Genomic DNA, 26,705 nt, shown 5'->3' with positions numbered 1-26,705 from the left:
TTTTTCATGAGGGGGGGCTGATGTGGGCGAATTTAGAGGAGACAGGGACAGTACCTGAAGAGAGAACCATTAACAATGTCAGCGAACATGGGGAGTGTGGAGGGGTCAGTAGTTTAGTGGGAATAAGGTTGAGGGAAGAGGTGGGTCTCCTCTCCAAGGTAAGCACTGAGAGGATCTGATGGGAGATGGGAGAGAAACTAAAGAAAGATGTGGGTTCAGGACAAGGGGGATCTTTAGAGACAGTTTGTCCCGGTGGGATAGTGGAAGGGAGGGAAGCAGCAGAGGCAGCTGATCGGTTTGTCTCAATCTTAGTGACAAAGAAGCTCCATGAGCTCCTCACACTTGTTGTTGGAGCTGAGGATGGAGGAGACAGGGGAGAGGAAGAGCCCTTCAAAAGGAAATAACTTGTGTTTGAGATAGTAACAAGATTCACCAGACTGTGTGTTCAACACAAAGTTGATTTATTTCACTTTTATCCAGATTATTAACCCCTACAACTGGGCTGGAGTTTATTAACATCAGCAAAAACAGACCCCGATGAACATGATTCAGTCCTAGATGTGATTAACAGCAAAATCCAATCACATAGAAACCAGAAGTAGGAGTAGGTCATTTGGCCCTTCAAGCCTGCTCCGCCATTCAATGTGATCATGGCTGATCCTCTATCTTAACGCCATATTCCCGCTTTTTCTCCATACCTCTTGATGTCCCTAATATCCAAAAATTTATCAATTTCTTTCTTGAATATGCTCAGTGGCCTGTCCTCCACAGCCTTCTGTGGTAGAGAATTCCACAGGTTGACCACCCTCTGAGTGAAGAAATTTTCCTCATCTCAGTCCTAAATGGCCTGCCCCACATCCTGAGACTGTGGCCCCTGTGGTTCTAGACTCCCCAACCAGGGGAAACATCCTCCCTGCATCTAGTCTGTCTAGCCCTGTTAAAATTTTATACATTTCAATTAGATCCCCTCTCATTCTTTTAAACTCTAGTGAATTTAGGCCCACTCAAACCAATCTCTCCTTATATGACAGTCCTGCTATCCCCGGAATCAGCCTAGTGAACCTTCACTGCACTCCCTCTATAGCAAGTATATCCTTTCTTAGGGAGGGAGACCAAAACTGCACACAATACTCCAAGTGTGGTCTCACCTAGGCCCAGTATAACTGAAGTAGGGCTACTTCTGAACTCAAATCCTCTTGCAATGAAAGCCAACATACCATTTGCCTTCCTAATTTCTTGCTGCACCTGCCTGTATACTTTCATTGACTGGTGTACAAGGACACCCAGGTCTCTTTGTACATCCACATTTCCCAATACATCACCATTTAAATAAATCTCTGCCTTTCTGTTTTTCGCACCAAAGCGTATAACTTCACATTTATCCACATTACACTGCATCTGCCATGTGTTTGCCCCCATACACAACTTGTCCAAATCATCGTGAAGCCTCATTGCATCCTCTTCACAAACCCGCCCAGTTTTGTGTCATCAGCAAACTTGGAAATATTGCATTTGGTTCCTTCACCCAAGTCATTTATATGTATTGTGAATAGCTGGGGCCCAAGCGCTGATCTCTGTGGTACACCACTAGTCACCATCTGCCATCCAGAAAAAGACCCATTTACTCCTATTCTCTGTTTCCGGTCTGTCAACCAATTCTCAATCCATGCCAGTATATTATCCTCGATCCCATGTGCTTTAATTTTGCCCACTAGCCACTTACGTTGGACCTTATTAAAAGCCTTTGTGAAATCCAAATACACCACATCCACTAGTTCTCCCTTATCTATCCTACTAGTTACATCCTCAAAAAACTCCAGTAGATTAGTTAAGCATGACTTCCCTTTCATAAACCCATGCTGACTTTGTCTAATCCCATTTATGCTTTCCAAGTGTTCTGTTACCATGTCTTTTATAATAGAGCCTAGCATTTTCCCCAGAACTTATGTTAGGCATTCACTGTAGTTACTCATGAACTCGCTGATGAATCAGCAGGGTGGATCACCAAGTGAATCCTTCCCCATCCTCGGAGCAGGTGAACGGGCTCTCCCCAGTGTGAACTCGCTGGTGTTTAGTGAGTTCCGCTGATAGCATGAACCCAGTCCCACACTGAGAGCACACGAACGGTCTCTCATCAGTGTGAACTCGCTGATGGGACATCAGTTCCCCCGAACTTTTATAGCACTTTCCGCAGCATGGGCATTTATAAGGTCTCTCCCCAGTGTGAACTCGCTCATGTCTCAGCACATGGGATAATTGAGTGAATCCCTTCCCACATATGGAGCAGGTGAACGGCCTCTCCCCAGTGTGAATTCGCTGATGTACAGTGAGTTGAAATGATCCCTTGAACCCAGTCCCGCACTGAGAACATCTGAATGGTCTCTCGTCAGTGTGAACACGCTGATGGCACATCAGGTCCCCGGAACTTCTAAAAAACTTCCCGCAGTCTGGGCATTTAAAAGGTCTCTCCCCAGTGTGAACTCGCTGGTGTATCAGCAAGTTAGATGACTGAGTGAATCCCTTCCCACACTCTGAGCAGGTGAACGGTCTCTCCCCAGTGTGAACCCGCTGGTGTATCAGCAGGGTGGATGAATTAGTGAACCCCTTCCCACACTGGGAGCAGATGAACGGCCTCTCCCCAGTGTGAGTGCGGTGATGAGTTTTCAGCTCAGATGGGTAACTGAATCCCTTTCCACAGTTCCCACATTTCCACGGTTTCTCCCCGCTGTGACTGTGCTTGTGTCTCGAAAGGCCAGATGATCGGCTGAAGCCTCGTCCACATATAGAACACTTGTATGGTTTCTCCCCACTGTGAACGGTGCTTTTTCCTTCCATGTTCAAAATCTGATGATATTCAGGATATGATAAATTAGGCGATTCCATCAGATCTGTTGTGTTCTTTGATTTGAGTTTCCCGGCTGCAAATCCTCCTCTTCTAATACCCTGTGAAACTGATTTAAAACAGAAAAAAAGGGAGTGAGAGAGAACCCACAAAAGCACAAAGGCAGCTTGTGGCACTAGGCAAAAGTGACCATGAAAACTGCTGGATTGTTGTGACAACCCAACTGGTTCACTATTGTCCTTCAGGGAAGGAAACCTGCCACACAGTCTGGGCCTACACAAGACTCTGGCCTCTATGGGAGGAGTGAGAGAAGGGTGAGGAGTTGCAGGAGGATAACAAGAGGTATTTTATATATCTACAATTCTGTCAGATCTTTGACAGAATCTCCCAAACCCTCAACCTCCACACCTAGAAGGACCAGGGTAGCAGGTGTATGTGAACACCATCACCTCCAAGTTCCCCTCCAAGTCATACACTGTCCTGTCGGAGAAAAAGATGTCACAGACAAAAGGATCAAAGAGGTGTTGAAGGTGGTGATATTATCTAAGAAAAGTGCTAATTAAGAATGGAAGGCAGGATACTCAAGGTACAGCTCTAGTGGGGGTGGGGTGGAAAGACTAACAAAGTTTTAGTAAAAGATGTCACAGACAAAAGGCTTGTCTGTCATCCAGTACTGGATGAACAGAAATTTGCTCCATTTAAATATCGGGCAGACTGAAGCCATTGTCTTCAGTCCCCACTACAAACTCCACTCCCGAACTCCCGACTCCAACCCTCTCCCTGTCAACTGTCTGAGGCTGAACCAGACTATTCACAACCATGGTGAAATATTTCACCCCAAGATGAGCTTCGAACCACATATCCACATCATCACCAAGACTGCCTCAGTAATAAAAACAGAAAATGTTACGAACACTCAGCAGGTCAGGCAGCATCTGTGGAGAGAACGAGAGTTAAAGTTTCAGGTTGTGATGACCATTCCTCAGAACTGCGGAAAGATAGAAATGTGATAGGTTTTCAGTCAGTGAACGGGAGATTGTGAGGGAAGAACAAAAGGGAAGGTCTGTGAGCGGGTGGATCCACCTCAGTAACATCCCACGACTTTGCCTCTGTCTCAGCTCAACCATTTCTGAAACTCTCATCCATTCCATTGTTCCCTCTGGACATGACGATGCTGACACTTTCCTATCCGGTCTCCCACATTCAACCTCCATAAACCTGAGATCATCCAAAACTTCACTTTCTGTATCACAGAATTGTTACAGCACAGGAGGAGGTCATTCGGCCCTTCCTGTCCTCACCAACTCCCTGAATGAACAATTCGCTTAGTGCCATTCCCCCATCTTCTCCCCATAACCCTGCACATTCATCCTTTTCAGATAATAATCCAATTGCCTCTTGAATGCCTCTATTGAAGCTGCCTCCACCACCATCACAGGTAGCACATTCCAGATCTTAACCACTCACTGCATGAAAAAGTTTCTCCTCATGTCCCCATTGATGCCTTTTCAATTTCCTTAAATCTGTGTCCTCTGGTTCTTGATCCTTCCACCAATGGGAACCGTTTCTCCCTCTCTACTCTGTCCAGACCTCCATCAAACCTAAGTGGATCTTCCTCACACCGTGTCCCTTTCCCCCATCATCACCGCTCATCCCAGTAAAGCAACACCTCAATTTTAAAATTCTCATCCTTGTTTTCAAATCCCTCCATGGTCTCTCCCTCTGTGTTTGGAGTCCCACAGATATTCAAAGTATTTTCCCAAAGAGAGAACAGACAAACCTTATTCATTCCACATTCAAGTGATGACAATAGTCAGGTTCTGATGAATGGAGTGACTGCATCAAATCTTGTCATTCTTGATTTGAGTTTCCTATCTGTAAATCTTCTTCCAATAATCTGTAAAAAAAAGTTTACAAAATCCAGCACTGTCAGTCCAGAATAAAAATTGAAAAGTGGCAAACATTTCTCTTGGTTTGAGTTTGCTGTGTGTAAATCCTCCCCTTCTAACCCCCTGTAAAAGGAGTTTCCAAAATCCATCCCTGTCAGTCCAGGATAGAAATTCACAACATTCTCGCCTCCTGCTACCTAGACCAGGATGACCGCGCATGCGCCCTGCTGCATATTGTCCCCTCTAAAGATGGCGGCTTTTAATGGGGAATTATGTGGATGGCGCCTTTCCGCATTTGCCGCCCGGGTTGCGACAATCACGGGACCTGTGCATTCCTAATGTGGGTTTGAGGCCTCCACCGTGCGTTCATGAATCCTCCCCGCCAATTCCGCCGCCTCCATTACCCTCCCACAATTGGCCATTTCTCAGCGTTTGAGGAGCCGAAATAAACACCTCCCAGCAGCGGCAGACTCTGCGCATGCGCTGTTCTAAGCATGCCACGGCGCATGCGCAGCCGCTCCTGCAGTGAGGACAGGGCACATTCTGTATCGCTATGAATGCTGGGTAATAGCCCCGCCATGGAGAGATCATGTTGTTGAATACATAATTTTTGTTTTGTGATTTGATTGCGATGAAGCCATAGGGGAAAAATATAAAATTATTACACCCCTTGACTGATAACCAAAGTGCAATGGCTTTGCACCATAGCTCTGTCCTGAATGTAATTACCAGCATAACAAATCACAACAGTAAGATGTGAACTTAGTGGAGTCCAGGCAGATTGGATAAACAATTGATTTCCCCCCCATAAACTGCTTAAGAATGCGCTGGCTATGGATCAAACGCTTTGAACTTTTAAATATGGATTGTTAATATCATTAAAGGGCAATAATGAAACAAATGGGTTTTTCAGACAATTATTGTCACCATTACTAACACTGACTGTCAATCACAAGCTTTGATTGATTCACTGAATTTAAATTCCACCAGATCCGATCCTAATTCCCAAACAGAGAATGCTGGAAATACTCAGTGGCCAGGGTGAGACTGTGGAAAGAAAAACAGTTCATGGTTCAGGGCACTGGACTTCCAACTGAACTGGAAAAAAGTTGGAGATACCGCAGATTTTAGGAAAGAACAAAGACAGGGAAAGGAGGAGGGGGAAGAACAGAAGAGAAGGTTTGTGATTGGCTGAATATAGGAGAGATTAAACAACAAAAGGGATGAGGATGCCAGCAAAAATCGATGTAATGGAACAGGTAAAGAAACTAAAGGTGGGAGAGCTATTCTGTACCTGTCATCTATTTCTGCTCTGACTGGAAATGTGTTGCTTTTCTACTGACCCATTTCACTCTATCCCAAACTGAAAACTCTCAATCTTTCACCAACATTATGAACATTTTATTGAGCAAACACACACAATCATACAGGAAAAGTCTCATCAATTTAAACATTGAAATAATGAAACAAAGAAATATTTATGACCCAGAAGGTGGCCATTCGATACATCGTGTCCATGTCGGTAGAAAAAGAACAATCCAGTTCAATCCCATGTTCTAGCTCTTGTTCTGCAGCCGTGTAGGTTACAGCAGCTCAAATGAATTTCCACGTGTTCTTTTCTTTAATCCAATGGGGGTTTCTGCCTCTACCACCAGCTCAGGCAGTGAGTTCCAGACTCCCCACGCCCACTGAGTGAAACAAATTAATTTACAACTCCTGTCTAATCCTTCCATTAACTCTGTTAAATTGAATTGTTGGTTTTGCTGTGGCTCTGTTGGTAACACTTTCTCCTTTATGTTGGAAGGCTATGATGTCAAATCTCATTGCTAAAACTGGAACACAGCAATTTAGGTTGACATTCCCTCAGCGCAATGAATGAGTCCTGCACTTGCGGAGGTATTTCCTTGAGATTTTAAACTGAGCCACCCCCCCTCCCCTCTGCCCTCTCAGGTGGGTGTAAAATTCCCCATGTCACTATTTCACAAAGAGCAGGGTCCCATGTCCTGTCGAAGATTTATCCCTCAATCAACATCACAAAAACAGTATCTCTGCTCATTATGACGTTGCTGTGTGTGGGGGTTGCTGTGTTTCCTACATTACAACAGTGAATCCACTTCCAAAGTACCTCATTGGCTGGAAAGCACTTTGGGATTCTGGTAGTGGGTAAAGGCGCTACATCAATGTGAGGATTTCTTTATTTCTGAATTTATATCCCTGGTTATTGATCTCTCTGCTCACGGAAATAGGTCCTTCCTATCCACTCTATCACGGTGACTCATAATTTTATACACTTCAATTAAATCTCCCCTCAGCCTCCTATGTACCAAAGGAGACAAACCCATCCGATCCAATGTTTCCTCGAAGCTCATTTTGATGTGAATAAGGTTCAGGAGGAGTTCCCAAATACTCCCCCCTAATCTTATGAATCAGATCATTCTCATCTGGATCCTGTTTGATGTGGACCCACCATTATCGGTCCACCAGGAAGTGTCCATTCTAATTCTGACTCTGAACAGTTTTGTTGGTACAGGGGCTAGAGTGGAACCCGCTGCTTTTAAAATGCCATCACTCATTGTACATTAGGCCACACCTACAAACTTGTCTCTCACACTTCCAGTGAAGCGGAGGGTAGTTTTCACGTATATACTTGCAGCTGTGGTATTAACAAAAGCACACAGGAGAAAGACTTAGTTTGAGCGGTGATACTGCAGAAGGGATGGAGAGCTGGGGATCACCCATGAAAGCAGCAATGTTTTTTAAAAATCTAATGTGGGGCTTGAACCCACGATCCTGAGATTAAGAGTCTCATGCTCAAACAACTGCGCGAACCAGACATATCAAAAGAACATATCCATATCTGTTACCACAGTGAGTTAACTGTCTGAATGAAATGGCAGAGAAGGGAATTGGCCAGCAGAAGCCCAAGGGTCCAATGCTTTCCACTCAATCATTAATAACATCATTCACAGCTTCTGCTTCTTAGTTGCACCTCCTTCCAAACATTGTAATCCATTTTCCTCAGGGTTTGTTCCTGGATTTAATATTTACCTGCTTTGTGACCTCATTTTGAAATCAGATTCGCTGCAACTTCCAACACAAATTGAATTGTAAACCTGGCGGACAAACAAGTCACTCGGTAACACAAATCCCATGGTGCTCATTTTCAGATTCACAACAATCAGTTTTTCAATAAAACAAATGAATTTTTCCGTGAAAAGATTTAGAAAGTTTGTGTGATTTTTATTTGTGACTCACTCACTCGGGTATTCTGTAAATGCTGCTCGGAGGTTTAGTGACCGGGATATAATCCACCTGCGTTTTCCTGAGCCGGTGCTCAGTGTATTGGGAGGTTTGGCCCGGGTTGGAGTATCTTGTGTCCCAGGGGTGGGCAGTAACCCGCTGATTGAAGCTGCAGTCGCTGCTTTGTGCTGGCAGCGGGTGATTGGAGAGCGCGGGGCTGGAATTTTGCTGCTTTTCCCTGTCTCACTCACTGTGGAGCTGAGGAAAAGCGAATCACTGATGGGTTTGTTTGAATCCAATATTTTCATAGATTTCTAATACGTGAGACACAGTTACATGGTAGGTCTAATTGTTCTCTCATTATATTTGAAATGAATATTCGAATAAGTTGCTTGTGAGGGAACTCACCGGATAACAGTAGAGCTGGCAATGATTGTGTGGATCTTTTCTTGCTGTTCAGGTACCCACTGACAACCCAGACCTGAGTGTCAATGACCGCTGATGGGTAGAAAACAGTGAAGGCTTCACCCCTGGACGTGTTGTGAACCACCAATCTATCAGTTAACAGCGAATGCGCTGACCAATTGCACCACAGCAACTGATATAAAACCAGTCTGCAAGATATCCTAAACCAGGGTGTTAGCGAGTTAAAGCTTCAGATTGCCGCTATCGGAATGACAATTGTTCTCTATCAGTTTTACTCTTCCAAAATAAAGGTTGGGGCATTCATTGTGGATACATGGAAACAGTTTGATCCCATCCACTGCAGCCACATCCATGTCACCGGGAACCAGCTCTCCTACAACCGGTGCCGTCTCCCTTCCAGCCTTTCAGTGTCTTGTCTGTTACCAAGTATTCTGATTGTCCCGAAGCCGATATTAGTTTTGAATTCCTGATGTGCAGTAACGAGAATCCTTTCAATGTCTCAGGTCAGTTAATTTCACTGATAACATAAGAGTCAATGTTCCAGCGTCTTAAAGAAGGGAAAGGTGCCTTGACTGTTTCTGGTCAGTCAGACAGTTCACCCTTCATTCTCCTCTGAATCCGGTTCCCAAAGAGTTTCTAAAGATTCACACAGCTTGGCGGGAAAGGGTGGGGAGATGGTGGAGGGCAGTGGGGACGGGAGGTTTGATGGAGCAGATAGGGAGAAACTGTTTCCACTGACAAGGGTCAGTAACCAGACACTGGGATTTAAGATAATTAAAGAAAGACAGGCTTGCATTTATATAGCGCTTTTCCCGACCAGCGGACATCTCAAAGCGCTTTCCGGCCAATGAAGGGCTTTTTGAAGTGTCGTCATTGTTGTGATGTAGGAAACACAACAGCCAATCACCGCTCAGCAACACCCCCCCCACCCCCACAAACAGCAACGTCACAATGAGCGAACAATGTGTTTTTGTGACGTTGATTGAGGGATGAACAGGACACATGGCTGTGAGACACTGTATTCCCTTAATATTTAGCATCAAATGTGAATATTGGGACATTTTCTCACAATTAAATGAACAGATTTTGATCACGTTTCTGCCCAGTTTCAAAGCGGGGACCTTTCACATGTGATAACCACTCCACTACAGAACAATACCTGATGGAGCCAGAGGCACCTGCACATAATGTTAAACTGTGAGGTCCTGCAGCAGCACTTTGGGTCTTTGTTTACAGAAATGGAATTCGGGTGGCAGAGTTAGAAATGTTGTCATCAAATTAATCTGATAATGTCATCATAAAATGGCAGAGTGCGTGAGGAGACCATTCAACCCATCATATCAATATCACTTTTTACATAACAAAAACAAAATTACCTGGAAAAACTCAGCAGGTCTGGCAGCATCGGCGGAGAAGAAAAGAGTTGATGTTTCGAGTCCTCACGACCCTTCAACAGAACTGAGTATAGTTAGGAGAGGGGTGAAATATAAGCTGGTTTAAGGTGGGGGGGGGAGAGAGAAGTTGAGTGGGGGGTGTTGTATTGTTCCAGTGAAGCCCAACGCAAACTGGAGGAACAGCACCTCATCTTCCGACTAGGCACTTTACAGCCTTCCGGACTGAATATTGAATTCAACAACTTTAGATCTTAAACTCCCTCCCCCCATCCCCACCCCGTTTCTTCCCCCTCCCTTTTGTTTTTTTCGATAATTTATATAGATTTTTCTTTTCCCACCTATTTCCATTATTTTTAAATCTACAACTAATACCTTGTCAGTCTTTCCACCCCACCCCAACTAGAGCTGTACCTTGAGTGTCCTGCCATCCATTCTTAATTAGCACTTTTCTTAGATAATATCACCACCTTCAACACCTCTTTGATCCTTTTGTCTGTGACATCTTTTGATTATCTGCTCCTATCACTGCTTGCTTGTCCCTACAACCACCCCACCCTCAACTTCTCTCCCCCCACCCACCCCACCTTAAACCAACTTATATTTCACCCCTCTCCTAACTATACTCAGTTCTGTTGAAGGGTCGTGAGGACTCAAAACGTCAACTCTTTTCTTCTCCGCCGATGCTGCCACACCTGCTGAGTTTTTCCAGGTAATTTTGTTTTTGTTTTGGATTTCCAGCATCCGCAGTAGTTTTTTGTTTTTATCACTTTTTACATTGTTCTTTCAATTAGACTCAATTTCTTTCTCTCTCTCAGTAACACTGATTTTATTTTTCCTTTCAAGTCATTGTCCAATTCCCTTTTGAAACCTCTGAGTGAAGAAAAACAATATTGAAAGAGGTACAGGAGCTTCAGCAGTATCCATGCTCAGTGTGTGAAAATTAACAAAGTTTCCCTGATCCAGTGGCATGAAAAGTTAGGCTGGGGATTCTTATACAGCATTCCAAAAAATGAAGTTAATTTCAAATCAAATTTACAGAGGAATTTTATGCTGATCAAGCACCTCCTTATTTTTCTCAGTGGATATGTACAATCTAATCCCCCTTGCTGTACAACCTGCTACAGAGGCTGTTATAGAGAAGAGGGAAAGGTTTGCTACAGCTATGCAAAGCCCTGGTTAGATCACACCTGAGGACTGTGTATAGTTCTGGGAACGGCACCTTATAAAGGATCAATATTTGCCTTGAAAGTTTCAGAGGAGCTGCATTGATTAGGTTGATGGGTTTTGGAAAATGAAAGTTGTACATCCGCAGCTTGTGGCACTATTTCACCTCACTGTTCACTTCATGTTCATGTCTAACACACTCGATGCTGTTATTGGCTGAATAAGTCTTCTGTGTTTGAACTAAACATGCTATTATTCGGCCATCCCACTCCTGCCGCCCGGGTTTGGCCCTCATCAGGGAATGTTTTCTAGTTGCTGTGTGAACTGTCACAATGAACTGATCCTGGAGTGAGGATGGGGATATTTGTGGAGCCTCCTGGTCCACTGCAGCCCTGAGAACACAATCAGCTTTAGATCCAGGATGTTAAACTTCAGCCCAGTTACAGGGATTTTAACATCAGCAGAAACAACCCCCAACTGTCAGAATGAAGATGGTTCAGTTTTCGGTGTGATTAACAGCAGCAATAACAGCAGAATCCAAACTCTGGAGTCACTTGTGAACTTGCTGGTGTGTCCGCAGGTTAGCTGACTGAGTTGACACACTCAGAGCAGCTGAACGGCCTCTCCTCAGTGTGAATTCGCTGGTGCTTCACCAGTTCAGAGGACCCAGTGAATCCTTTCCCAAATACAGGGCAGGTGAACGGTCTCTCCCCAGTGTGAATCCGTTGGTGTCTCAGCAGGTGGGATGACCGAGTGAATCCCTTCCCACACTCGGAGCAGGAGAACGGCCTCTCCCCAGTGTGAGACGTCTGGTGTTTCAGCAGGTGGGATAACTCAGTGAATCTCTTCCCATGCACGAAGCAGCTGAACGGCCTCTCTCCAGTGTTAAACTGCTGGTGTCTCAGCAGGCTGGATAACTGAGTGAATCCCTTCCCACAATTGGAACAGGTGAACGGCCTCTCCCCGCTGTGAACCCGCTGGTGTCTCAGCAGGTCAGATGACTGAGTGAATCCCTTCCCACACTCAGAGCAGGTGAACAGTCTCTCCCCAGTGTGAAACCGCTGGTGTCTCTGCAGGTGAAATGACAGAGTGAATCCCTTCCCACGCTCAGAGCAGGTGAATGGCCTCTTCCCAGTGTGAATTCGCTGATGTCTCAGCAGGTGGGATGACAGAGTGAATCTCTTCCCACACTCGGAGCAGGTGAACGGCCTCTCCCTGGTGTGACTGCGTCGATGGTTTTCTAGCCAGGATGGGCAATTGAATCCCTTCCCACAGTCCTCACATTTCCACGGTTTCTCCATGGTACGGGTGTCCCTGTGTCTCTTCAGGTTGGATGATAAGTTGAAGCCTCATCCTCACAGAGAACACGTGTACAGTTTCTCCCTGCTGTGAATGGTGTGATGTTTTTTCAGGCTGTGTAACTGGTTAAAGCTCTTTCCACAGTCAGTTCACTGGAAACACTCTCACTCGGGTGTGTGTGTGTGTCTCAGTGCTTTTCCAGTCACACTGATGTTTGAAATCTTTTCCCACAGATGGAACAGACAAACATTTCTCCATCCATATTCAAAGACCGATGATATTCAGGTCCTGATGAATCGAGTGGCTCTGACAGATCTTGATGTGTTTGATTTGACTTTCCCGTCTGCAAATCCTCCCCTTCCTATTCTCTGAAAAAGTAGTTTACAAAATTCATCACTACCAGTATAGGATAGAAATTCAGAACAGACAATTTTAGTTCCTATGGAACATTTTTTCTGCTTGTGTTCCCCCAAAGCTGCAAATCCCCGTCCCACACACTCTCCCTCTTCCCTGATAAAAGCAAAATACCGCAGATGCTGCAAATATGAAACAATAACAGAAAATGCTGGATAATCTCAGCAGGTCCAGCAGCATCTGAGGAGAGAGAAACAGAGGTTAACGTTTTGAGTCCGTATGACCCTTCTTCAGAGCTGAAGAGAAGTAGAAATGTGATAAAATTTACATTGTTTAAGGGGGGTGGAGCAGGTGAAGCTGGATAGAAGGCCAGCCTATCGAGGGGACAAAGGAAAGATTGACAAAGATGTCAAGAGCTAAAGGACAAAGGGAGTGTTAATGGCTGTGGTAAGGGCTAAAAGACGTGCTGATATTAGCGTAAAGGTAAGAAAGCGGAATTTGATAATAGCAGAACAAGGGTAGCATTGTGTGAAAGGACAACATGGAACAAGTAACAGATGGCCCTTTTGGGGATGGGGTGGGGGGAGGGGACGGTGGTGGGGAGAAAGGATAGAAAGGGGGATCAAAAAGAGGATAAAACCATGGATAAATGATTAAAAATAAAAATGAAAATAAGTGGATAAAAATTAAAAATGAATGTAGAAAAAATGGGGATTAAAAAGGGGTGAGGATAGACGAGAGAGTTCATGGTCTGAAGTTGTTGAACTCAATGTTATGTCCAGAAGGCTGTAAAGTGCCTAATCTGAAGGTGAGGTGCTGTTCCTCAAATTTGCGTTGGGCTTCACTGAAACATTGCAGCAGGCCAAGGATGGACATGTGGGCATGAGAGCAGGGTGGAGTGTTGAAATGGCAAGAGACAGAAAGGTCTGGATCATGCTTGTGGACAGACTAAAGGTGTTCCACAAAGCGGTCACCCAGTCTACGTTTGGTCTTCCCAGTGTAGATGAGACCACATTAACCACACTCCCTATGCTGAAATCCAAACAGAGCTTTGGACAATTCTTTCTGTATCTTTTTAGCAAATCTGTACAACCAGAGGGAACAACTTTTTTGATCATTCACTTCAATCATTACTCGTGACCAAACATTAATCTGAAGCCCCCTGACCGACCATACAGAATAGCAGACATTAACCTTGTGTCCAAAACTTACTGTGTGGAGATTTAATGAGTGATCGTGAAAGTGGTTTCTCCAAACCTCCCAGGGTTTCCTTCCTTCCTTCTCTCCCTTTCCAACTAAGTTAAACCTGGGATCAGTTTCATGGCCCATTCTGGTTCCTGCTTTTCTTCCTGATGACAAATTAACCCCAATTAAACACTGAGAAGACTGAAGACACTGTTTTCAGTCCCTGCTCCAATCTCCATTCCCTAGATACCAACTCCATCCCTCTCCCTGGGAACATACTGAGATTAAGGCAGTCTGTTCACAACCTCTTGTGTTACACTTGATCTTGAGATGGGATTCTGACCTCATATCTGTGTCATCACTGAGATCGCCTGTTTCCACCTCCGTAACATCTCCCGACCTCACCCTGTCTCAGTGCATCTGCTGCTGAAACCTTCCGTTGTTACCTCCAGACTCGACTATTCCAACACATTCCTGGCTGGTCTCCCACATTCTACCCTCCGTAAACTTGAAGCCATCCAAACGTCTGCTGTCTGCGTGTTCACTCGCAGCGAGTCCCTCTGCTTCCTGACCTGCCTTGGCTCCAGGTCAAGTAGCAACTTGATTTTAAAATTCTCATCCTTGTTTTGAAATCTCTCCATGGCTTCGTCCCTCCCTATCTCTGCAATCTCCTCCAGCCCCACAACCCTCTGGGATATTTACACTGCTCTAATCCTGGCCTTGTACATTCCCTATTTTAATCGCTCCACCACTAGTGAGCGTGCCTTCAGTTCCCTCATCCAAAAGCTCTGAAATTTTCTCAATAACTCTCCCCCTGTCTACCACACTTTTCCCCTTTAAGACAATTGAATATTAATAAGTAGAGACATTCTGTCAAAACTATTTATCTTGTACTCATCAAGACAGATGCAAGAACACCAAATTGCAAAGCTTATCAGTTGTGCTCATTTACACTGCAGGAGGCAGAAGGAACAAATCCAGGCTGGGGACATTTTGTTGAATTGAACAGGGAACAATTGCTCCCTACTGTATTCTCCATGGGAAGAGTCAATCAGAGCTGACAGGCCAGCCAATCAGCACCCCTTTTCTCATGCAGGATAAATTGTTGTTCCCTTTGAAATTTGGGATTCTTGCATCTACCCTGATGAGCGCAAAACGAAAAGCTTTGACAGCATGTCTCTTTTTTCAGTAATACTCAAGTTCTGTACAACCAAGCGACTATTTAAGATTCTCCTTAAAGCTCTTTGCCCAAGCTTTTGGTCACCTGCCCTAATATCTCCTTCTGTGTCTGGATGTCACACTTTGTCTTATAATTTTCCTATGAAGCTCACTGGGATGATTTATGATGTTAATAGAAGTTGTTGTTGTTTCTGACAGTTACCCTGATCTCCTGTTTTACAACAACCCATTGATTTCACACCAAACTCTATCTCTGATTCATTGTCCCTCGTGCGGGTTATATTCATCCGGGTTTGCAGACTCTGTAAAAATGGCAGCCACGCATGCTCCCTGTTGGTCATTGCCCCCCCACAAAGATGGTGGCCGCACATGCGCTCTGTCGCTCATTGCCCCCTATAAAGATGGCGGCCGTTAACTCGGGCCTACTTCTGGAGAACAGGCCTAAGCTGTCATAAGTTAAAGCAAAAAACTGCGGATGCTGGAAATCCAAAACAAAATCAAAAATACCTGGAAAAACTCTGCAGGTCTGGCAGCATTTGTGGATAAGAGCACAGCCAACGTTTCGAGTCCGAATGACCCTTCAACAGCCTAAGCTGTCGTCTCGCTTCGTGAAACGTGGGACCAATGGCTCCTTATTGAGGGTTTGGGGCCGACGCCGTGAGTTTATGAAGCCTCCCAACCCACCCGCCGCCCCTAACTATGATCAAGGGGGTTATTTTCGGCTCTGAATCCGCACTCGACCTTTGTAAAACCTGCATTTTAAATCCGCTCGCTCGAGCTCATTTACCGTCTCTCTCTCTCCGGGGACTGCGCATGCTCCTGCTCTCAATGATTGACGGCAGCTCCGGACCAATAGGAAGAAAAAGGCGGGCCTGGAAGACCGACCGTGCACCGCTGGTCCTCCAGCCAATCGGAGTGAACGAGGGGCGGAACCCGCTGGCAATTAAGCATGCGCAGTGCGGGTAGAGCACAGGGATGAAGGCTTCGGGTTGAAAATCCAGCGGGTGAGAAAGGGCCGAGTGCAGGAGAGGACAGGCTGGTGGACACTGAGGGTTCACAAATATCCGATCTAATCCCAACCCGGATTAGAAACTCCCGGAACCCAGTTTACACCGAGTGTTTGGAAACTACTTTTACAGGGGGTTAGAAGGGGAAGATTTACACACAGCAAACTCAAACCCAGAGAAATGTTTGTCTCACCTCAATTTCTATCCTGGACTGACAGGGATGGATTTTGGAAACTCCTTTGACAGGGGGTTAGAAGGGGAGAATTTACACACAGCAAACTCAAACCAAGATAAATGTTTGTCTCACCTCAATTTCCATCCTGGACTGACAGTGATGGATTTTTTCAGAATCTCCTTTTTTACAGCATATTCGATGGGAAGGATTTGCAGACCGGGAACCTCAAACCAAACATTGTATCAACATCTGACAGAGTCACTCGGTTCTTCAGGACCTGGATATTATCGGACTTTGACTGTGGAAGGAAAAAGGTTCGTCTGTTCTGCCTGTGGGAAAAGATTTCAGCTATCAGTGTGACTGGAAAAGCATCGAGATATTCAAAATCCTTGTTAGATCGCACCTCAACCACTGGGTCTATGCTGTCTTTCTGTAGAGCAATCCAGTCTGTCCAATTCCCCTGCTGTATCCCCAAAGCCCTGCAAGTGTATTTCCTTTCAATGCAGATCCAGTCTCCTTTTTAAATTTTTGATCATCTCTGCTTCCAGCCCCCTCATAGGCAGTGAGTTCTGGGCTTTTGCCACTCGCTGTGTAAAAAGTTCTTCCCTGTGTCTATTGCCCATAACCTTAAGCCTGTGTCCACTAATCCTTGGACCATCACCTAATGGAAACAACTTTTTCTTTGTTCACTTTCTCTAAACCTGTCATGAATTTGTCCACCTCTATCAAATCTCCCCTCAATTCCGTTACTCCAAGAAGAACAACTCCAGCTTCTCCAATCTAACCTTGTAACTGAATTCCCTTTTTCCTGGAACCATTCTGATAAATCTCCTCTGTATCTTCTCAAGGACATTTTTCCTAAAGTGTGGCGATCAGAAGTGGATGCAATACTCTTGCTGTGACATATCCAGAGCCTTTTAAAGGGTCAGCTTACTTTCCCTGCTTTTATACACATTGTATCTGTTTATGAATCCCATATATTCTGCTAACTGCTCTCAATATGTCCTGCCACCTCCAAACATCTGTGCACATCAACCCCTAGGTCCCACTGTCCCAGCACACTCTTTGAAACTGTACCATTCAGAATCTATTGCCTTTACCTATTCCATCTGCCAGTATTCATCATCTCACTGATAGGGTTATATTCCCTGGAATTTAGAAAATTAAGGAAGATTTTCTCGAAGCGTTCATGATATTAATTGGAAATAGTGTGGTAGATAGAAAGGAACAATTTCCATTGGTTGAGGGAATCCAGGACTGTGGAACATAGTCTAAAAATTAGAGCCAGACCTTTCAGGAGTGAGATTAGGAAAAATCTTCTTCAGGTAAAGTTGGGAGAAGTTTGGAATTCTCTTCTGAATTGGCACTTCATGCTTGATCAATGTTCAGTTTCAACCTGACATTGATAGATCTTTGCTAATCCAAGGTATAAATTAAGGGATATGAGACAAAGGGTCACAGAACAGCCATGATCTGATTGCATGGTGGGACAGGCTCGAGGGGCTAAATGGCCAAATCATCAAAACTTACAGCACAGAGGGAGGCCATTCAACCCTTTGTGCGTGTGCTGTCTCTTTGAAAGAGCAGTTGTGTTTAGACCCACACATCCACTTTTTGTTTGTAACCCTGTAAGTTCTTCAGTCTCAAATCCCTGTTAACTCCTTTTTAAAATTCCTGATAGAATCAGGTGCCAGCACCTTTTCAGGTAATGTTCCAGATCCTGACAACTCTCTGTTGGTGCAGAAACTGCTGAACTCCATGTTGAGTGCGGAAGGTTGAAATCGAAAGATGAGCTGTTGTTCCTTGAACTCCCCTTGAGCTTCTTTGGAACAGTGCAGGAGGCCGAGAACAGAGGGGGCAGAGTGGGAGTGGGGCAGAGAATTAAAATGACAAGTGACCAGAAGCTCAGGGTCAAGTCATGAACTGAATGGAGGTTGTTCCACAAAGTGATAACATGATCTGTGTTTGGTCTTCCTAGTGTACAGCAGAGCACATCATGAGCAGTGAATACAGGAACTGAACTTGAAGTACAAATAAATCACTGTTTCGTTACATCTTCCAAAACCTTGAGAACAGCCTGAAGAAAGATACTTTAAGAGTAAAAGCTACAAAGTAAAGCAAACTGATTTCCAGAATAATAAACTCCATCCCAGTTAGAGGGATTATTAACAGCAGAAACTAGCCCCAACTGTCAGAATGAACATCGTTGTCCTGGATGTGATTACAGCAGCAATAACAACAGAATCCAACCTCTGCAGTCACGTGTGGACTCGCTGGTTTCTTAGCAGTTGGATGATCAATTCTCACACACAGAGAAGGTGAATGGTTTCTCCCCACTGTGATCTCGCTGGTGTGTTCCCCGGAGATGATGGTTTTCCCATACACCAGCTCTGTTTTCTGGGTGGTGTGGACTGTGAGTTGGGGAGATTCTTTCAGCATTCTGATGGAGTTGCAGATGGATGAAGACCATTTCCTTTGCCTCTCCTCCTCTCTCTATCCTGCCACAGAGGTCCGAGTCTTTTGCAGGGTTTCTTTCCCTAAAGGACATTCATTCAGCTTAGTTTCACAACCTGCCTTTGTGTTTTTGTGGGTTCTCTCTCACTCCCTTTTCTATTTTAAATCAATTTCACAGGGTATTAGAAGGGGAGGATTTGCCGTTGGGAAACTGAAACCGTGAGAACAATCCTCACAAGGGGTTTGGTGCAGTGGAGAAAGCACAAAGGATAGAAAGACAAATAAGACAGAAATAGAAAAGCTGGAAACTCCATAAGAAAACCTGAAGCTACGAAGAAAGAAGTGCACTCTGCTGTCCAGTTACAACACAGGAAGTATAGAGCTCACATTGTTCTGTAAATCACTGCCTCAACTTTACCTTCAGTCTATAGGTTTGTCCTGCCCTTCTCTCAATAAAGCTGCTCCATACCTGAACTTTGTCATGTCTGATCCTGTTGTAAGTAAGGGGCTCAATCCCTACAACCCGTGTGTTTGCCCCAGGGAGATGTCATTCATCTGTTCCATGTGTGGGAAAGAGTTCACTTGTTCATCCGGCCTCACTGCCCATCAAGTTGTTCACTCTGAGAAGAGACCTTTTATTATTCTCACTTTGAGAGGGGCTTTAAAAGCACGAAAAATCTGATGAAATACCAATGCACTCATCCTGGAGGGAAACCATTCACCTGCATTGAATGTGGGGAGGATTCACTCATTCATTCAACCTGCTGACACACCAGTGAGTTCACATCTCACTGCATTGGTTGGATTCTGTTGTTATTCTAGCCACTGTCTGACCCTGAAACAAACTGTTCATCACCTAAGTTTTCACCTCAATTTCACCCTGAGCTGATTTTCTGACCCATATCCGCTCTATCACCAAGGCTGCCTACCTCTGTCACCTCTGTGACATCTCCCATCTCTTCTCATGCTTCAACCTATTTGCTGCTGAAACCCTCATTCCTGCCTTTTCTCTCTCTAGACCCGACAATTCCAAAGCCCTCTCAGCCCTTTCTCTCATATTCCGCCTGCTGTAAATGCAGAAGGCTGCTACCTGTATCCTAACTCACAGTTAGTCCCATTTACACATTACCCCTACACTCACTGGCCGACATTTGGTTCCCAATCTGGCAATGCATTGATTTTACAATTCCCAGATTGTTTTTCAAATCCCTCCATTGTCTCTCCCCCTCCATATCGCTTTAACCATCCCCAGCCTGACATCCCCCCCACTCCCCCCGCAGGATCTTCCTACTCCTCCAATTCCAGACTCTTATACACCCCTGATTTCAATCACCCCACCAGTGCCAGATGTGCTTTCAGCTGCCTGGGTGCAAAGCTCTGAATTTCCTCCCGAACCGTTTCCACCTCTCAAAATTTCTCTCTTCTGCTTTAAGAGGGTCCTTAAGACCTGCATCTTTGACCCAGTGCTTGGTCATCTGTCCTGATGTGTGTCTTGGTGTTAAGGTTAGTTTGATAACACCCCTGTGAAGCACCTAGGGATGTTTGAGTGTGTTAAAGGTGCTACATAAACACAAGTTGTTATTGCTGCTGTTAATCACATTTAGGATTGAACCATCTTCATTATGACTTTGGAAGTTTATTGCCACTGATTTTAATAATCTCTATCTAACTGGGCTGGAGTTTAAAATTCTGGATATAATGTCATAAATCAGTTTTGTTTCACATCTGCTGTGATGAATTTTTGATTTCTCTTTGATACAAGGAGACTAATTGATGTCCTGTTACTGATTATTCAGTTTGTTGTCATTTTCTCCTTTCTTACTCCAGATGTGATTGCACTGGAGGGGGTGCAGAGGAGATTCACCAGGATTATTGCCTGGGATGAAACATTTAAATTATGAAGAGAGGCTGGATAGACTTGGGTTGTTTTCATTGGAGCAGAGAAGACTGAGGGGTGACCTGATAGAGGTGTACAAGATTATGAGGGGCATGGACAGGATGGATAGGGAGCAGCTGTTCCCCTTAGTTGAAGGGTCAGTCACAAGGGGACACAAGTTCAAGGTGAGGGGCAGGAGGTTTAGGGGGATTGTGAGGAAAAGTTTTCTTACCCAGAGGGTGGTGACGGTCTGGAATGCACTGCCTGGGAGGGTGGTGGAAGCGGGTTGCCTCACATCCTTTAAAAAGTACCTGGATGAGCACTTGGCACGTTATAACATTCAAGGCTATGGGCCAAGTGCTGGTAAATGGGATTAGGTAGGTGGGTCAGGTGTTTCTCACGTGTCGGTGCAGTCGAAGGGCCTCTTCTGCACTGTGTGATTCTGTGATTACTTCAGTTCTCAAACCTTCAGTTACAAATCCCAGCTTCCCAAACCAGACACTGAATTTCCTTTCTCACTACACTGTGTTTATTCCCTCTAATAATCCCTGCTGTCTGCCCTAAATGTTGAAGATGAACAACATCAACAGAACCTGGAGGTCTTGTACCCAGCATTCCTAGTGGGAGAATGTCCCAATCTACACGCCAGGGGAGCAGTGCGCATGTGCAGTTCATTGCAATGTTCGGAGCATGCGCAGTGCGGGTGATGGCGATGTGAAGATGTTTGTTTGTTTCTCTCTGTAGCCGGTAAGTTTATTGGGTGTCGGAAAGGGAGCGATGGATGCCATGGGCGGGTGTGAAGCTTCATAAGCACCCAGTGTAGGCCTTAAACCCCGAACGTGGAGCCACCGTTCCCCTGTTTTTCCCCGCCGGGGCCCCAGCTGTGGGTCTTCTTCCGATCAGAGACCCGGGTTAACGGCCGCCATCTTGAGAGGAGGCAGTGTGCGGTACTGCGCATGCGCGGCCATCCTGGGCCAAGGAGCCAATCAGGGGGCGCATGGCTAACTTCCGCCCCCTCGTTCACTGTGATTGGTTGGAGGACCGACCGAATTTCTTTGTTCTCCAGCCCCGCCCCTCGTTCATATGATCCAAATGGGGGGGAGGGGGACAATAAATTGAGAGATGCCAGTTGGGCTGAAATCAATGCTCCCTGGGAAAGAAGGAAACCCTAGGAGGTGGGCGGGGAAGGTTCAGAAACACCCGCTGGAGGCCGCAAACCCCGCGTTTGCAGCTGGCGGATTTTTGCGTAATGCGCGGCCATCTTGGTGAAGCAACAGAGGGTCCCTGTGACCAGGAGAGAAAATGATTGATTGACTGACAGGAGCAAGAGTTTCTTTATAGTCTCTGCAAACCCAGATTAATAACCTACAGGGGGCACAATAAATCAGTTCTGAATTTCTATCCTGTACTGAGAGTGATGACTTTCATAAACTGCTTTTGCAGAGAATCAGAAGGGGAGGATTTGCAGCCAGAAAACTCAAACCAAACATCACATCAAGATCTCACAGAGTCACTCGATTCATCGGACTTTGAATGTGGAAGGAGAAATGCTTGTCTGTCGTGTCTGTAGGAAAAGATTTCAAACGGCAGTGTAACTAGAAAATCTCTGAGACACACACACACCCCCCCCCCACCGAATGAGAGTGTTCCTGTGCACTGACTGTGGAAAGTGCTTTAACCAGTTACACAGCCTGAAAAAGAAACATTCACAGCGGGCAGAAACTGTAAATGTGTTCTGTTTGTGGACAAGGATTCAACTGAACATCCAATCTGGAGAGACAGAAAGACATCTGCACCATGGAGAAACCGTGGAAATGTGGGGACTGTGGGAAGGGATTCAGTTACCCATCCAAGCTGGAAAACCACCGACGTAGTCACACTGAGGAGAGACCGTTCACCTGCTCCGAGTGTGGGAAGGGATTCATTCAGTCATCCCAACTACTAACACACAAGCGGTTTCACACTGGAGAGACACGGTTCATCTGTTCTGAATGTGGGAAGGGATTCACTCAGTCATCTGACCTGCTGAGACACCAGCGAGTTCACATTGGAGAGAGGCCATTCACCTGCTCTGAGTGTGGAAAGGGATTCATTCAGTCAGCCAATCTTCTGAGACACCAGCGGGTTCACACTGGAGAGAGGCCATTCACTTGCTCCGAGTGTGGGAAGGGATTCACTCGGTCATCCCAGCTGCTAACACACCAGCGGCTTCACACTGGGGAGAGGCCATTCACCTGCACTGTATGTGGGAAAGGATTCACTGGGTCCTCTGACCTGCTGAAGCACCAGCGAATTCACACTGAGGAGAGACCGTTCAGCTGTACTTCCTGTGGAAAGAGATTCAGGTCTTCATTTAACCTCAAAGTACACCAGCGAATTCACACTGGAGAGAGACCGTTCACCTGCTCCAAGTGCGGGAAGAAATTCACTCAATTATCCCACCTGCTGACACACCAGCGAGTTCACAAGTGACTGCAGGGGATGAATTCTGCTGTTAAGCACATCCAGGACTGAACCATGTTCATTCTGATACTTGGGGGATTGTTTTTGTTGATGTTAATAATCCCTGTAACTGGGCTGGAGTTTGATATTCTGGATCTATAGCTGATTGTGTTCTCAGGCTGCTGTGTCCTTTTAAGAACCGCTGTATCTGGTCTTTCCCCATAATTCAGGAACTCTCATCAGAAATTAGTTTACAACAAGATTCCGAACTTTACTTCAATATTAAACCAATCTTTGGTATGAACTCTACAATTCAGTGTCTGAGAGATTCCACTGATTAACATCTCCAATTAGAAAGTGCTGATTAATAATTGCTGACAATTCTTACTGACTTGCACATTACACACAGTGACACCTCCATTATCCATCAGAAAGAAGGAGAATCGGAATTAGTGGAGAATTGAGAGTTTCCAAATCTTACCCCTCCCGCCTGGTCCAGAAATCCCCTCAGCATGGGAATGGAGACGAGCTCAGTCCAACTAACTAAGAATTCCAAGAACTCACTGTCTAATAACCTTATACAATGTTCAGAAATTTTTTGAGGAGGTAACCAGGAACGTTGATGAGGGTAATGCATTTGATGTGGTCTATGTGGACTTTATCGAGGCTTTTGATAAGGTCCCTCATGGCAGATTTGGTCAAGAAAGTAAGAGCCCATGGGATCCAAGTCAAAGTGGCACATTGGATCCAAAATTGGCTGAGAGGCAGGAAGCAGAGGGTGATGGTAGAGGGATGTTTCTGTGACTAGAAGTCTTGTTCCACAGGGCTCGGTGCTGAGGCCCTTGCTGTTTATGGTGTACATAAATGATTTGGACTTTAGGGGGTATGATCAAGAAGTTCGTGGATGACACAAAAATCGGTCAGGTGGTAAATAGTGAGGAGGATAGCCGTAAACTGCAGAAGGGTATCAGTGGACTGGTCAGGTGGACAGAGCAATGGCAAATGGAATTCAAACCGGAAAAGTGTGAGGTAATGCACTTGGGGAGGGCTAAGAAGGCAAGGGATTATACTATGAATGGAAAGTACTGAAGATAAAAGGGACTTTGGTGTGCATATCCACAGATCCCTGAGTTTGCAGGGCAGGTAGATAAGGTAGTTAAGAAGGCATATGGGATACTTGCCTTTATTAGCCAAGGCATAAAATACAAAAGCAGGGAGGTTATGCTGGAACTGTATAAAACGCTGTTTAGGCCACAACTGGAGTACTGCGTGCAGTGTTGGTCACCACATTATAGGAAGAATATGATTGCACTGGAGAGGGTGCAGAGGAGATTTACCAGGATGCTTCCTGGGCTGGAGGGTCTGAGCTATGAGGAAAGATTGCATAGGCTGGGGTTGTTTTCCTTGGAGCAGCGAAGGTTGAGAGGGGGCCTGATAGAGGTGTGTAAGATTATGAGGGTCATAGATGGGGTGGATAGGAAGGCACTTTTTCCATTAGTAGAGCACTGTTTCCCAATCTACAGATGCTCCTAGATATGCTGAGTATTAGATGTATTTGTGACTAACTTATATTTATTTTCATCCATTCACAAGTGGAAACATTTTCCACTTATCTACCATGTCAAACCCTTTCATTATCTTAAAGGCCTTGATCAGGTCATCCCTCACTCTCTTTTCCAGGCAAAACCTTTTCAAACTGCTCAGTCTTTGTTGATTGATTGATATAACTTTCCAATTGTCATCTGAGTGTTATTCACCATCCTCTACTTCAGCCATTCTCCCATTAGCTGAAAATAAGATGAGATGAAATGAGCTGATCCAATGAGCGGAAGGTGGTTTTCATTCTAAATCCACCATTTAATTAAGAATAGGTGTCAGCGAATGGCTAGATTTCATCACGGGGTCAGTGTAAAGTTCAATTTACGTGATTGCCAAGCAGCGAGGAGATGAATTTGCAATTCCTGTGCATTATTTGTGCATTTTCCAAATTAAAACTTGAATTGAATCTATTGTTCTCCATCTTGAATATATTCAATAGTTGGACACTTGGGGACACTCAATAGATATGGGGATGGGACAAGAAAATAGAGTGGAGATGGAAGAACATTTAATGATGGAGCAGGCTGAAGGGGCAGTACGGTCTACCCCTGCTCCTATTTCTTGTGTTCTAATAAACATCACTGAATCATCTCCATGCAAGCACCGCAGATGCAACACCCGCCCTTTCACCTCTTCTCTTCCCATGTATCAGCGCCCCAAATGCACTTTCCAGTGATTTACTTGTACTTCTTGCTATTTTGTATTGTGTATTCACTGCTTACAATGTGGTCTCCTCTACACAGAGGAAACTAAATCCCGATTAGTTGACTGCTTTGTGGAACATCATCTTTCAGCCTGAGAGTGTGATCCTGAGCTCCCAGTCATTTACCAGTTTAACTCTCCGCCCACTCCCACCTCTCTGTCCTCGGCCTCCTGCATTGTTCCAATGAAGCTCCATGAAGCTTTACGAACAGCAGCTCATCCTTGATTAGACACTTTACAACCTCCTCGACGCAAGATTCATTTCAGCAATTTCAGATCAAAACCAACGCTCCCATTATTTCAGACAATAGGTGCTGGTAATGATTCTGCTGTTACCATTTATCCCTCCTCTGGACCTGACTTTTGTTTCTCCACTTGTCCCATTAGTTTATTTCCTTGTCTCATTATCACCCAGCGTTGCCTTGTACCATCATCCCCTTTGTCATTTAATCACGCCAGCCTTTCATCCAATCACAATGTTCTTTCTTTCTCTCCCCCTCTCTTTTCCCTGACCCTGTACTTGTTCAACTATTAAATCTCTAAATTCTTCCAGACCTGAAACATTCACTCTGTTTCCCTCTCCACAGAAGCTGTTTGACCTGCTGAATGTTTCCAACATTTTCTGTTTTGAGATCGGATTTCCAGCATCTGCAGTGTCTTGTTTTGGGTTCACAGTGGATCAGTTTTCTCTGATTTATCGTTCCCTGTTTAAAGGTGAAGAAGGAGCTTTTACAGAATGAGACAATAACTGTTCCCCTGTTCGACATGAAACTAAACTCACTGTTAATTCCTCCTCAGTAACTATTATAAACACAAAGTTTCCAGCCGGGATTGAACCGGGGACTTTCTCATGTAAAGTAAAGGTGATAATCAGTGCACTGGGGAAATGAGTGTGAATCCCCCCCGGACAGAGGGGAACTGACCATCCATCTCTAGCTCTAATTCCCAAACAGAAAATGCTGCCAAGAATCAGCAAGTCAGGCTGAGTCAGTGGCCGCTCTCAGCGTTTGAAATCGTCACAATGCCCGGTTGATTGACGGCAGCTCCGGACCAATAGGAAGAGGGGGCGGGGCTGGAGGACCGAGCGGGAGCGGCTGGTCCTCCAGCCAATCGGAGTGAATGAGGGGCGGGGCCGGGCTGGGAGTGAGGCATGCGCAGTGTGAATAATGGCGAGGGAGAGACGGTTCTTTCTTGGATCCCCCACACGGTGAGTGAGTAAATGGTGGGGCGGAGGGAGCGATGGATCCGGTGGGCAGGCGAGGAGGCTTCGTAAACACAGAGATAGAAACAAAAAAACTATTGCGGATGCTGGAATTACCTGGAAAAACTCAGCAGGTCTGGCAGCATCGGCGGAGAAGAAAAGAGTTGACGTTTCGAGTCCTCATGACCCTTCAACAGAACTGAGTATAGTTAGGAGAGGGGTGAAATATAGGCTGGTTTAAGGTGGGGGTGGGGGGAGAGAAGTTGAGGCGGGGGGT

General features: G+C 45.3%; 3 protein-coding genes across 11 annotated transcripts in view; 1 reads left to right on the top strand and 2 right to left on the bottom strand.

The window, feature by feature from the left end:
• Nucleotides 1-26,705, top strand: part of LOC144697491 (uncharacterized) — a 1,380,819-nt gene that overhangs the window by 773,072 nt on the left and 581,042 nt on the right. For 2 of the 7 annotated variants that reach the window (XR_013580374.1, XM_078569485.1), the window contains exons 1-2: nt 15,348-15,629; nt 16,345-16,468. The exons of 1 other annotated variant lie outside the window; for it this stretch is intronic. Coding sequence is in view for 1 of the 6 variants with exons in the window: in XM_078569494.1 (XP_078425620.1) it covers nt 22,282-22,956 (675 nt within the window). In the remaining 5 variants the exon portion in view is untranslated. Of the gene's footprint in view, nt 1-15,347; nt 15,630-15,940; nt 15,977-16,344; nt 16,469-18,786; nt 19,082-21,074; nt 21,232-21,927; nt 24,924-26,377; nt 26,435-26,705 lie in introns of those variants that run through there. 4 more of the 7 variants (XM_078569494.1, XR_013580375.1, XM_078569489.1 and 1 more) reach the window with 4 other exon arrangements.
• The window catches only part of LOC144697972 (uncharacterized), a 95,931-nt gene continuing 69,678 nt past the window's right edge, over nt 453-26,705 (bottom strand). Inside the window, exon 10 of the mRNA XM_078569924.1 lies at nt 453-2,949. Coding sequence (XP_078426050.1) covers nt 2,002-2,949 — 948 coding nt within the window. The 3' untranslated portion in view covers nt 453-2,001. The remainder of the gene's footprint in view (nt 2,950-26,705) is intronic.
• Nucleotides 10,599-26,705, bottom strand: part of LOC144697517 (uncharacterized) — a 213,017-nt gene continuing 196,910 nt past the window's right edge. The window contains exons 1-2 of one of the 3 annotated variants that reach the window (XM_078569543.1): nt 15,657-15,757; nt 10,599-12,622 (exon numbers count right to left, since the gene is read on the bottom strand). In XM_078569543.1, the coding sequence (XP_078425669.1) occupies nt 11,537-12,256 (720 nt within the window). In that variant the 5' untranslated portion in view covers nt 12,257-12,622; nt 15,657-15,757 and the 3' untranslated portion in view covers nt 10,599-11,536. Of the gene's footprint in view, nt 12,623-15,479; nt 15,586-15,656; nt 15,758-26,705 lie in introns of those variants that run through there. The other 2 variants (XM_078569541.1, XM_078569542.1) reach the window with 2 other exon arrangements.

The sequence above is a fragment of the Cetorhinus maximus genome, chromosome 23 (genome assembly GCF_964194155.1).
Source record: "Cetorhinus maximus chromosome 23, sCetMax3.hap1.1, whole genome shotgun sequence".
Classification (NCBI taxonomy): Eukaryota; Metazoa; Chordata; class Chondrichthyes; order Lamniformes; family Cetorhinidae; genus Cetorhinus; species Cetorhinus maximus.
Note: the sequence above shows the minus strand (reverse complement) of the source record. Positions and strands in the feature narration are given on the sequence as shown.